Here is a 14,514-nt window from a genome sequence, read left to right as displayed (position 1 = left end):
AGTGAAAAATTTCCTTGCGCCATAGCAACTATTGCTAAATCCTAAAATCGTAAAAAATCCTACCAGTGAAAATTAACCAGTTTACAGCAGCTACCTGTGCTACACTGTAGCCTTTAGAAACTGGATAACAATTATGTCAACAGTTCAACATGTGAAAGCAATAGTGCAAAAATTGTTTTTTTTAAATCATTTTTACTTTATGTGACTCGCTATCTGGAAAATCAAATGAATATATACACAGAGTTATGCTTTGAGTGATACATGTACATCAAAAAATGAATATAGGACAAAACGTGCTTCATCTTTTTTAACAACAAGCAGCCTATCGGCTGAGATAGCTCCGCTGTTAGCAATGCACATTTCAATTAAAGAAGTGAAGACATCATTAGAAAATGAACAATATGAATAGTATCAAAGCAATCGGACTTACAGTTTTTAACAAGAAGTCGAAAATATCACTTTTTACCAAAAATTACAAAAATATTCACCAAAATAAATTAATTAGAGAATTGAAGATATCATCACAAAACGAACAAATCTGAGAGAGGTCCACATGTAGTACCTATATATGTAATATCAAAGCAATCGGACTTACAGTTTTCAACAAGAAGTCGAAAATATCACTTTTTACCAAAAATGACAAAAATATTCACCAAAATTAGAGAATTGAAGATATCATCACAAAATGAACAAATCTGAGAGAGGTCCACATGTAGTACCTATATATGTAATATCAAAGCAATCGGACTTGCGGTTTTTAACAAGAAGTCAAAAATATCACTTTTTACCAAAAATGACAAAAATATTCACCAAAATTAGAGAATTGAAGATATCATCACGAAATAAACAAATCTGAGAGAGGTCCACATGTAGTACCTATATATGTAGTATCAAAGCAATTGGACTTGCGATTTTTAACAAGAAGTCGAAAATATCACTTTTCACCAAAAAATGACAAAAATATTCACCAAAATTAGAGAATTAAAGATATCATTACAAAATGAACAAATCTGAGAGAGGTCCACATGTAGTACCTATATATGTAATATCAAAGCAATTGCACTTGCGGTTTTTAACAAGAAGTCGAAAATATCAGTTTTTACCAAAAATGACAAAAATATTCACCAAAATTAGAGAATTAAAGATATCATTACAAAATGAACAAATCTGAGAGAGGTACACATGTAGTACCTATATATGTAATATCAAAGCAATTGCACTTGCGGTTTTTAACAAGAAGTCGAAAATATCAGTTTTTACCAAAAATGACAAAAATATTCACCAAAATTAGAGAATTGAAGATATCATCACGAAATGAACAAATCTGAGAGAGGTCCACATGTAGTACCTATAGATGTAATATCAAAGCAATTGCACTTGCGGTTTTTAACAAGAAGTCGAAAATATCACTTTTTACCAAAAATGACAAAAATATTCACCAAAATTAGAGAATTAAAGATATCAACATGAAATGAACAAACCTAAGAGAGGTCTACCCAAGGTACATATATACCAAGTATCAAAGCATTTAGGCTTGTAGTTTTCAAGAAGAAGTCGAAAAAGTAAAACATTGACACGGACGACGACGACGACGACGGACAATCACTCATATGATAAGCTCCGCTCGACAAAGTCGACAGCGGAGCTAAAAAAGTAAAAGCTACACAACCACCACTTAGTGGTGCTAGGGACACCAATAACAATCACACAAACCTGGAGGTCACTAAAAACAAACAAACATCACTGCTTATAACAGAATCAAACTGACAACCGACATGATACAGCATAGCAACAGTTCAAATATAATAACGTCTACTAATCAAGGCAAGAATTGTATAAATGCTATCGCTATCTAGAAGAGGAAGGGGGGGGCACATCATGGGGGAAAATGACTGTCTGATGTTAATACGACTCCATGCAGCTGGGAACAGTATATTATATTAGAGCTGCAATCCACAATCACAGTTTGTTTTGAGCAAATCTAGTTGGCTAGCTAATTGGATTGTTACTTGTACATTTGCTTCTAATGACCTGTGCTAAGGTCATTAGGTAGCCAGATTGCTTCTATGATTACATGCCCATTACCGGGATTTGTATAGCAATCATAACATTCTACAATCATCGACAAATGCACTCTTATTAGCCCACTAATAGAGGTATATTAATTGTTTCATGTTTACGACATTGGCTTCACTCTCAAAACACTTCAACCTCCCACAGACGAGGAGGACGCCGACGACGCCAGCCAGCCAGTCAGAAAGCTTGTAAAAGCAAAGATACATCCTCCAATGTTTTAAGGATCTAAAACGTCTTCCTTGTCATCGATTCAATTGATCTTTAATTATGTGTGTTCAGGTGTGCCAGGCGGAATTGTCGGAGCAGAATCAGATACTTTGCCACTCGTGTGATATTCCTCAGGTTTCACAAATTTTCTACTTACAGCTCATAGCATTTTTAAGCGAATAATCAACTTGGATTAAATCATAATTTTTTTTTCAAAAATCTGATATTAAAATCAAATTGTACTTTTAACCCTTTTCAGTACCGAAATCCATTTTTTTTAAAAGCTATAGCCAATAAGATTTCATGTCCATTTGGTCCAAAAATAACAAAGAAATTATATAAAAATGTGTGAAAACATCCAAAATATATCATTCATACAGTTAATTGATGTGAAATGAACCTTGAGCAAGCCAAGAAACACATGTTATTCTATTATCCCCTGCAGAATACAACCGTGACCTTCAATATATTTCCACACCAACACCTTGATGCAACTATTGTCAAACCTAATTACATCTACTCTGTAGTCAATAATTCCACTCCATTCCCATGCTTTAACATTGACTGCTATCACTTGCAAATGAATTATATTTCAAAAGTGTATTTTTAGTTCCTGCTTGAGTGTCTCACATGTACAGATTGCAACCAGGGAGTTTGACAAATTTGTCATGCCAGTTGACCATATAATAGGTTACTATGTATTGAAGGTCTTCTTTTTTAAAACTACCGGTATGTACAAAAACATTCCGGGTTGGGTGAGCTGAACATGGATACTACTGTTATATGGTAGGTATGGTTTCATTTCACAGGAGTGAAATGATTTCACTGAAAGAGTACATGGACAAAACAGAGGCATACACGTATGGATAGAGGAAGTCTACAACTGACATTAGCCAAACAGAGGCAGGTGTGTCTACTATTATGGACAGAGGATGTCTACAACTGACATTAGCCAAACAGAGGCAGGTATGTCTACTATTATGGATAGAGGATGTCTACAACTGACATTAGCCAAACAGAGGCAGGTATGTCTACTATTATGGATAGAGGATGTCTACAACTGCCATCAGCCAAACAGAGGCAGGTGTGTCTACTATTATGGATAGAGGATGTCTACAACTGACATTAGCCAAACAGAGGCAGGTGTGTCTACTATTATGGATAGAGGATGTCTACAACTGACATTAGCCAAACATGGAAAGGTGTGTCTACTATTATGGATAGAGGATGTCTACAACTGCCATCAGCCAAACAAAGGAAGGTGTGTCTACTATTATGGATAGAGGATATCTACAACTGCCATTAGCCAAACAGAGGAAGGTGTGTCTACTATTATGGACAGAGGATATCTACAACTGCCATTAGCCAAACAGAGGCAGGTGTGTCTACTATTATGGACAGAGGATATCTACAACTGACATTAGCCAAACAGAGGCAGGTGTGTCTACTATTATGGACAGAGGATATCTACAACTGACATTAGCCAAACAGAGGCAGGTGTGTCTACTATTATGGACAGAGGATGTCTACAACTGCCATCAGCCAAACAGGGGCAGGTGTGTCTACTATTATGGACAGAGGATATCTACAACTGACATTAGCCAAACATGGGAAGGTGTGTCTACTATTATGGCTAGAGGATGTCTACAACTGCCATCAGCCAAACAGAGGCAGGTGTGTCTACTATTATGGACAGAGGATATCTACAACTGCCATTAGCCAAACATGGGAAGGTGTGTCTACTATTATGGATAGAGGATGTCTACAACTGACATTAGCCAAACACGGGAAGGTGTGTCTACTATTATGGATAGAGGATATCTACAACTGACATCAGCCAAACAGAGGCAGGTGTGTCTACTATTATGGATAGAGGATATCTACAACTGCCATCAGCCAAACAGAGGCAGGTATGTCTACTATTATGGATAGAGGATGTCTACAACTGACATCAGCCAAACAGAGGCAGGTGTGTCTACTATTATGGATAGAGGATGTCTACAACTGCCATCAGCCAAACAGAGGCAGGTGTGTCTACTATTATGGATAGAGGATGTCTACAACTGACATTAGCCAAACATAGGCAGGTGTGTCTACTATTATGGATAGAGGATGTCTACAACTGACATTAGCCAAACAGAGGCAGGTGTATCTACTATTATGGATAGAGGATGTCTACAACTGATATCAGCCAAACAGAGGCAGGTGTATCTACTATTATGGATAGAGGATGTCTACAACTGACATCAGCCAAACAGAGGCAGGTGTGTCTACTATTATGGATAGAAGATGTCCACAACTGACATCAGCCAAACAGAGGCAGGTGTGTCTATTATTGTGGATAGAGGATTAACCCTCACAATGCCACATTATGGAGCAGAGATGGAAGGAGTGAAGAGTGAGGCTATGGTGGGATGCATGTAGTATTAACCCAGACAGCAAAGAAATGCTGACATCCGGATTTAACAAACAGTACACTCCATCTATCCATTGTGATTTCTATGTTAGTTATGCACCGCTCTGGTGACCTTTGCTGGGAAAAGCAATGCTGTATAATCCTCTTTCAGCAGTACTGGTAATAAACAGTGACTTTCTGACGTGCTGTGTACATGTGCCAACCTGGACTGTTCACAATGTCTTAACCTTTTCGCCACCAAACTTTCTCACCAAATTTGTTAACTCTTTTTTTTTTTATATTCTTCAATATTTCTTGAATTGAACCCTAATTTTGTAGTCAACTGACAAAATTTTTGTGAATTTTCAGTTTTTACCCCCAAAAATTTGGCTATTTTTATCTAATCTTATGAAGGAAAGTACAGGCTATTATAAACAGGACTGTATGGTGAATTTATGATAAAAAGAGAGACACTGTTAATCACATTAGCTTACTGATTCTAGTGTTTCATTTGGTCATCAAACGTTTTACATTTTTTATTATCAGACATTACATAAAAACTTATTTTATTTTTTTTGCGTGCAAACTTAGTGACCCCAAATTTATTAGTTGTTATGAAGTTTATTATTCCTAAAATGACGCTGATGCTTTTCAAATGAATTCAAATGTCAACTATTTTTTTATGAAAATATCGGTAACCAGATTTTTAAGAGGTACATGTAGAAGGTGGCAACAATTATCAATGTAGATAAAATATATTATTATTATTCATAAATATATAAACATAAAATGCTATAATCATATTCCATAGATGACTTTTTTATTTTAATAAAAGTAGGATGATGTACACATGTAAGTTACTCTGTTAGAATAGATGAAGCAAGTCACAATAAATTCTTTCTGATTTATACATTAGATATAATTTTAATCTAATGTGATTCAAATGTACATAATTGGTTTTGGTAATCACGAAATCAATATCATAAAATTGCATTAAAAGGTACAACAATAAAAAGTGATATATGATGTGTGTAATTTTTTGCCATCTCTTCCTACAGGGAATGAGGCACAGATGTTGTGGCTTTACAATGCATGGAAATAAACACAGCCCGTTTTTTTTTTTGAAAAAATCATCAGTTACTGTAAAACCATTTATTTTCACTGACATTTATTTTTACTATTTTGATGTTTTGAGCATATTCACTGTGTTTTATTTTCATGAATTTGTCAAGGAAACAGTCAGTTTTATTGTAATTTTACATGTTCAATGTAGATTTCATTTTGCGGATTTTACTTATCAGCGAAAATAGCCAAATTAAAACCAGTGAATAATTAATGCATTTACAGTATTCCATGTTCATTATATTGCAGCATACTGGGAAATAAAGATAACATCTACAACTATCTTGAAACTATTAATAATACACCCCCACCGTACACACACATCCCAAAGCCTACCCACCCCCCCTTGGATATTGTGTCATCTGTTTTTATTAAAAAATGAAAGTCACACAACTCCTAATATCTTTCCAATATATATATATCTTTGTAAAAAAAAAAAAAAGAAACAAAAAAACAATACAATATAAATTTGACATTTTAGAAGCAAAAAATTCCCACAGCATAGCTTGTGTGCCTTATTTTCAAAATAAAGCATTAAATCCAAAAGGTTTAGAGTAACTGCTGTCAGTTAAACACAGATACACTGAGAGGAGACTTTACATGAGGTGACCTCTTGGGGGTCATACATGTACCAGTACAACCTGGTACTTGAGGACAAACTTTCGAGAAAATAACATTGTCCACGAAATTACAATTCACTCATTACGTATTAAAGAAAAAAATTATCACGTCATTATATGCAAATAACAACTACATCCTATTTAAAATTGCATACTAATTAAAATTATATAATAACTAATGAATAATTAGCGACAAAATCATCATCATTAATCAAAAGCATCTGGCACAGTATATTATTACAACATAAACAGATAAATATATAAAACTGTCCCTCACATGACCACCCTGCCATTCCCCACACTAATGGTAGAGTCCCAAATTGCCCAATAACAGATAATAGGACATTTCATTATTTTTAGCAAGCTATCCATATTTATATTGGCAATAAAAGTGTGAAGACATTACTCAGAATAAAGTACTCCTATTTATTCTAATATTTATTAACTTTTTATCTTATTAAGATGGCATTTTACCCAAAATATTTATTTTTATGATGCAATTATATGTTTCAACAAATCAGCATGATTTATTACTTCTTAGAAAAGGTTAAAGTTTGAAAGTTTATAAGATACGATGAAAAAAAAGATAATTTCGCAATTAAAAAATTAAGATATACCGATAGGAAGATGTTGATGCACAAGTCTACAAGCAGTTTTATGTCGGACATAAGACCATCAAGCAATGAATCGATTGCAGATATCAAGCAAGGCAATCAACACATCTTTGCAACTGTGATCCAATTATTGGACTGACCCTTCGATACTAATGTTAGTTGATGACCTCTCGAGTTGACTCAACAACTATGTGCCAATTGAACAGTTTGTGATAGATACGCATCTCACAGGGAAACCACGAACACAGTATCTGATTGTGTGCTTTTGTCGTCAAATCGCCGACAACCGCAAATATTCCACGACAGTTGCTACATTAGCGTACCAAAAACAAGAATCGAATCAACCATTTGTCTTTTGTAAGTTCCTAAATGAAATTACCACTCTCATGAATCTGAAAGTGGCACATTTCAAAATAAAACTTGGAAAGATTAAAAAATGTTAGATGACCAACACACACCGTCCTGTATTGACAAATATATAATTATTACTTCAACCATAAGATTATGAAAGCAGATATACCACCAGCTGTTATTGTTATAAGTAATTATTAAATACACATTCGATATAAAAATGAAATGAACACCAACGTTTGTACCAGCTGCAATTCATAGATAATTAAAAGATTTAGGACAGTAATACATGCACTATTAAATTATTAATAGTCCAAAAAAAAAAAAAAAACACAAATGTACCGAAAACTATCTCAGAAGGTAACTTGAAACCAGTTATCCTGGAACCAATGCATCCCAGTCAGACAAGCACCTACACCAAGAATTCCCTGAGGCCTCAGGAAACGAGCAATACGCTAAAGGTGCTTAAGGCGAGAAAGAGAACCAGTAACAGTGACTGTACTCGCCTTGCAAGCTTTTATATGGAGTCTAATTGGGTGGCGTGTCCTCAGGGCCTATGATCAGACCTTTTCATATCCTGTGTTTAAATGAAGACATTCAATGCAAAACCATGCAAGAGTTTAGGGACAAATCTAGTGATTTCGAAAGTATATTTACCAAATACAGCTCTGCAAACAGTTTTTAGACATTGGAGACTGAAGTTTCTATTATATACAATAATTGGTTTCCATCTACATTCACTGTAATTACTTTTGAGAGTCAGGGAAAATGCTATTTTTTTTTTCTCTCAAATTAATTCTAAAAGATAACTATCTGAATAAACTTATGGCTTCAAATGTTTCTGATAATGCCATCTGGGATGAATACTTTGAAGTGCGGAGAAAATATTAAAATTACTATGACCTTTTTGATCATAGTTTATGAAAAAGCTAATATGGTAACAAAAAAAATTCAATAAAATAGTATTTCAGCTCCATTAACTTTAGCAATTTGATAATCATATGGTGCTTGTGTAATAAACACAAATTTCTCAATTTTTGATTGTGTCTGTCTCTAGAAATTCAACCTTAATAAAAATTAGTATTGTCACATTTTTAAAATAATACAAATCCCAGAAAAATAAATAAATAAATATATGATCTGTGAAACTGGAATTCGGAAGGGAAAAAAAAAGAAAAATACATGTATATGTTAACACCTATCATTTAAAATCAATCAATCAAACATGCCAAATTTCTGTTGATGGAATAAAATCAAAGCAACTATGAATAAAGCAAAATATGGAAAAAATATCCTAAGCATTACAGGGGGTGGGTCATTAAATGAACATGCTGTGTCGGATGAAAACAAGATGGTTTTCCTTACATCGGAAGCTGTCATATTTACAAATGTAGATACAAATTAGCTTGGTTGGCAGTTAAAACGGATGTAAATATTGAAACATTGCATCCACTGGGACATAAAACCTCATAACCACCCCAAAAAATAGAATGATTTGATATGAACATGTATTACCATGGTAACCATGGTATAATAGTCGATCAGAATGAAGTATCTTGTAACATCAATAAAAACGGATAAAATTAGCAGAGAAACGGTACATTAACAGAAGTATATTAACGCACACACCACTAGGATTTACAAGTAAAACAGACATCAATTGTAGACTGAATCATAGATACCTCAATAAATAAGCTCAATCCTGCTGCAAACACGATCGAAAACTACAACGGCTTACTTATTCAGTATGCATTAACAGCCTCCGCTTCTATATTCATATCCGTTTTCATAAAATGTCAACTATCTCCTGTTAGTGGCAATTTACCATAATCAATATTTTATATGCCCATATGACAGTTAGCCAGCAAGGCCGACCGCTGAGTGATTCATAAGCAATAAGACGAGATCATAGCATATTCCAAAATTGTATTGTCTTGGCTCCAATCACTAGATGCAATTTCCTTTTACAATTCTATAGGAAATCATTGCCACTGAAAATAGACCAACCTTTGAGAGAGTCACATCACATAAAAGCTTCCCTAATAGCACGTTGATTGTTGCTATCTTTTATTATACTGGCTCAATTTTCTTTAATTGTATTGGAAAGCTGTCAAACGAATGCTGATTTAAATAGAGTTACAGGCATTTTAGCATCATCAGTAATGTATTAAATTTATCACTTCTATTTCATTTTCTTTGTTATGATTGCAATTATACTCGGGCCCGCAAATTAAAAGTGAAAATAAACAGCGCTGGATAATATTGGATACCCGAATCCAGAGGTCAATATCACAAAGGCTGGCAAATGTGTAAATACATTTTTTTTATCACATTTGTCAAAACCATTATCAAACTTTTGTTTACCTAAGGAAGACATTTATGTTTCATCCCCACGATTTAAACCACTGAATACTATTCATCTGTAATAAAAAATGGCCAAGGTATCGGCTTCATCAAATGCAGATTAGGAAGACTATAATAATTATGAATATTAAAAAATAAACAAGGCATTTTTCAAGTAAGAAAACAATAGGCTATCAGTATGCCAGCTAGTATAAATGCTGGTTTAACGAGCCAATCAGAAACACTTTTGTAAACACGCTTCAAAAATACTCTACGGAGTATTCACTGAAATGAAAAATTACTAATTAATTAGAAAAAACATAATAAATGTCTAAATTATTGAACACTTAATTAAAAAAAAAATGTTTTTATGATATAATACTAAAAAAACACAGCTATTATGTTTAATAGGCATGTAAAGATGTACAATAAATAAATCAATAGCAAAGCAAATGTGGAATAAATTTCTTTTTCAGCCAACCTACATGAATATGACCTACTGAGGTCACATGAGATTTTCTCCATACTGAGGTCACATGAGATTTTCTCCATACTGAGGTCACATGAGATTCTCTCCATACTGAGGTCACATGAGATTCTCTCCATACTGAGGTCACACGAGATTCTCTCCATACTGAGGTCACACGAGATTCTCTCCATACTGAGGTCACATGAGATTCTCTCCATACTGAGGTCACATGAGATTCTCTCCAGTCTCCATACTGAGGTCACATGAGATTCTCTCCATACTGAGGTCACATGAGATTCTCTCCATACTGAGGTCACATGAGATTCTCACCATACTGAGGTCACATGAGATTCTCTCCATACTGAGATCACATGAGATTCTCTCTACTGAGGTCACATGAGATTTTCTCAATACTGATGTCACATGAGATTCTCTCCATACTGAGGTCACATGAGATTCTCTCCCTACTGAGGTCACATGAGATTCTCTCCCTATTGACGTCACATGAGATTCTCTCCCTACTGAGGTCAAATGAGATTTTCTCAATAATAAGGTCACATGAGATTCTTTCCATACTGAGGTCACATGAGATTCTCTCCATACTGAGGTTACATGAGATTCTCTCCCTACTGAGGTCACATGAGATTTTCTCAATAATAAGGTCACATGAGATTCTTTCCATACTGAGGTCACATGAGATTCTCTCCCTACCGAGGTCACATGAGATTTTCTCAATAATAAGGTCACATGAGATTCTCCCCATACTGAGGTCACATGAGATTTTCTCAATACTGAAGTCACATGAGATTTTCTTAATACTGAGGTCACACAAGATTCTCCCCATACTGAGATCACATGAATTTCTCTTCCTACTGAAGTCACACGAGATTTTCTCAATACTGAGGTCACATAGGATCTCCCCTTACTGAGGTCCTATGAGATTCCTTACTGAGGTCATATGAGATCCCTTACCCCCACTGAGGTCACATTGGATCTTCACCCTACTAAGGTCACATGAGATCCCCCACCCCTACTGAGGTCACATGATACTAGTCACATAGGATCTCATTTGATTAACCATCTTATTCCCCATGAATAAGCAACAATAATTTTTACATTCAGGAAAAAGAAGATTGTGGCACAGTGTGATACATGTCCGATGCATCCCCAGGTGTGGTACACTTGTATTATATATAAGTAATGCAAACCATACTTACGATGTATCCTTTTCCAGAGCTGGAATGAGAGCTGCCCTGCAAACACATCAAAAATATAAAAAATTTAATTCACCATTCAATACTCCTGATCGAAATTGATATGCAAAGAACTACACTACTAGAGAGAATTCAATATTAGTCAAGATCTGTGCGTCCATATCAGGGTATGATTTTCGTTGCATGTGAGCCCACACTATTTCATTGGGAGGGGGTGTGATCATAATTGATACGAGAAGAGATCACAGCATGTGGAACACATACAATGCAGTCGGGGTATAGATAATACAATTAAACTGATGTCACAATGCATTATGGGACATAATTGATTTCGTGCCACGCTAACTTTTAAATAATTTCTGCGAAATGATATTAGAAAGGAGGCTGATCAGGAAATAGTTTAGTTTGCCGTTAGAATGCCGATCAAACAAAGCTGTTACTTTGTTATTATCCCTTTCATCAGAACTGTCAACATCCGTCACTCTAAGCAGAATAGACCGCTCAGATATTTGCTCATTTTCGAAGAACAGCTTCAATGAAGACCTGAAACAACATAAAAAAACATGTCCGCCTCAACTCAAACTAACTCTGCAACAAATGTGTTCCCTGTATATAGTCACGTAGAAAAGTGGAAACATGAAAAGAAAGAAATACCTCAATTAATAAACGCAATACGCCAAACGATAGAAAACAATCAGGTACACTTATATTATCATCGGATAGTGACGGAAAATCTTAAAGTGATAGCCGTTGCGAGTACATTTACGCTGATCGGCGTCTAAGTAGCCTGTCTACGGTTAATCAATATACGGCACTGTCGGACAATGCATCTAATCATAACAAAGCCAGCCAGGAAATACAAGTCATTTCAGTAGACTATTTACATAATATCCACTATTTATTTCTAATTTGCATGACAAATTACAACTATCTATCGCCATGGCAACCAATAAACTAATCAATTTCGACCCATCAGTCACACAGTTCTGCGTTGTGAGGATATTGACGAACTGCCATGCATGTATCTTGCAATAAAATCACATCTATGTCAATAGTAATCGCACTTTCTCGTTTATTACATTAACTGGATCATATTTTTCGCTCCGTTGACAAATACAATTATGTCTACAATTGCTATAGAAATGTTGCAGCTATATCTGATAAACTGAAAATTGCTTAGTGTTTTTTTTTTTTTTTTTTAGAAATTCTTCAATCATGTCACATTGTGAGAAACGGAAACCACGCAGTTCTAATGGCTTTGTGGTTTGGGATTTCGTTTTTTTTTTTTTCCACTTATAAAAAAAGCCAGGGAATGAATAGATTATTAAAGAATTCTCCGCTAATATTTAGGGTTTATTCCGCATCAACATTAGTGTATCCTGTCGTTTTTTAAAGGCTATAAACCCCTCCTCCCTCACTCAAATCACTTATTTGGTTAGTTACCCTACATTTAGTTTGGCACTGCCAGACAACTACCTGAGGGCTCAATCAAATACAGATGTTATGTACACTTTATTATTGATTCCCTCACAAAATAGAACATTTACCCCTGAATTGCGACATGCACTGGAGAGCCCAATGTAATCGTGTTATGAATATGCCTGCCTTGAACACAATTTTTTTTTTTCAATGACTAACATTCTTACAAACCACAAAATAACAATTTCTGGTCACCAACCATCCACTGATAGCCATAGCAACACATAGTTAAGGCAGAATACTGCACTTTCTGTTCAAGGCCACACATATACATTCTATTAAGTAATTGGATGTGTTAAAAAAAAATGAAGAACGAACATGTCCTCTTTCAAGATGTAAATCTATAAAACCAAAAAACTGCCATGAATGTTCAGGATTTGAAAAACTTCAGGAAAGAAAGCCAATGCTATAATCTTGTGAATGTTGCACATTTTTTGGTGCATTATTTTGCATAATTTATGTATTTTTTCTATAATTTGTATGCTATGTTTGAACAAATTGAACATAATATGCAATTGGGTACAAGTTTTCAGCAAAACTTGAAGACGACAAAATTTTTAACTTTGAAAAAACAGGAAATTTATCCTTTATGAATTGAATACAGCTTGCACAGATACAAATTTGTTAATTTGTTCGGAAAATAAAATGCGAGCATGTCTCATTAAAAGGCTTCATTAGTAACGCATCCAGTCATCTACTGGACAATATATGACTGATTGCGAAAGTATACTATGTTACTATCAACAGCACAGATATCAATAATAACTTCCATCTTATTGACTGTTATTCTTCCAAACCCAATACTGGGCGTTTGAGGGCTCTATGTACTTTTGTTTATAGAGTACTGTAAAATACTTTATTTTAACTATTATTAATTTTCGCTAAAAAGACATTTGGGTTTTTTTCTAAGGAATTTATTTTCACAGATTTTGAATGTAAAATATATGGAAAAAGGTATATTTGCTAGATTTTATTTTCACTGAACCATTCCTTCAGCGTAAATAGCGAAAAAAAGTATTTTACAGTAATCAGTCTGCTGAGGGGATCCACACCCTCAACCACTGTACCATGCGCAGGTCTAAAAACTACACTTTACAGAGTTTTACATAGCGAAATACACCAAAATAAAACCTAGTGAATATTCAAATTTAACAATAGAATTGACAGTTTAGTAAATATTCCTGCAATATAAAAAAGCCCCAATATTAATATTTGATGACATAAGCATGACACACCTGTCATACCTTTTATGCATGTAGGTCTTCCACAAAAAGAGAAAAATGTGAATAAATGAAGAGGGAGTTTTGTCCTAGCCATCAATAAATCAAATATTCCAAATAGGTCAAATTTATTACTACTACGGCAGACAAACAATTATCAGATGAAAAGTTTATTGATTCAATGAATCATGCTAACAAACACACTGTGACCACATTCACTACCAGGCCGGACATTTCCTCATTCCAACACTGAGGGCGGTATTACAATCATCATGCAAGCTGGCAAGCATGGCAACTATGTACAATTCAATCAACTCACTACAAAGCGGAAATAAATCTAATATTGAGTAGTAGTAAATCCAATCCCAACTCAGTATGCAACAAATATGGTCACTGTATAAGTT

The 14,514-nt window shown here is 34.7% G+C and overlaps 1 protein-coding gene across 3 annotated transcripts in view; it reads right to left on the bottom strand.

Moving 5' to 3' along the window:
- Window positions 1-14,514, bottom strand: part of LOC100376759 (autism susceptibility gene 2 protein homolog) — a 98,322-nt gene that overhangs the window by 40,740 nt on the left and 43,068 nt on the right. For all 3 annotated transcript variants that reach the window (XM_085491118.1, XM_085491120.1, XM_085491119.1), the window contains exon 4: window positions 11,415-11,450. In XM_085491118.1, coding sequence (XP_085347244.1) covers window positions 11,415-11,450 — 36 coding nt within the window. The remainder of the gene's footprint in view (window positions 1-11,414; window positions 11,451-14,514) is intronic.

Source organism: Saccoglossus kowalevskii, chromosome 16 (genome assembly GCF_978046115.1).
Source record: "Saccoglossus kowalevskii chromosome 16, keSacKowa6.1, whole genome shotgun sequence".
Taxonomy (NCBI): Eukaryota; Metazoa; Hemichordata; class Enteropneusta; family Harrimaniidae; genus Saccoglossus; species Saccoglossus kowalevskii.
Note: the sequence above shows the minus strand (reverse complement) of the source record. Positions and strands in the feature narration are given on the sequence as shown.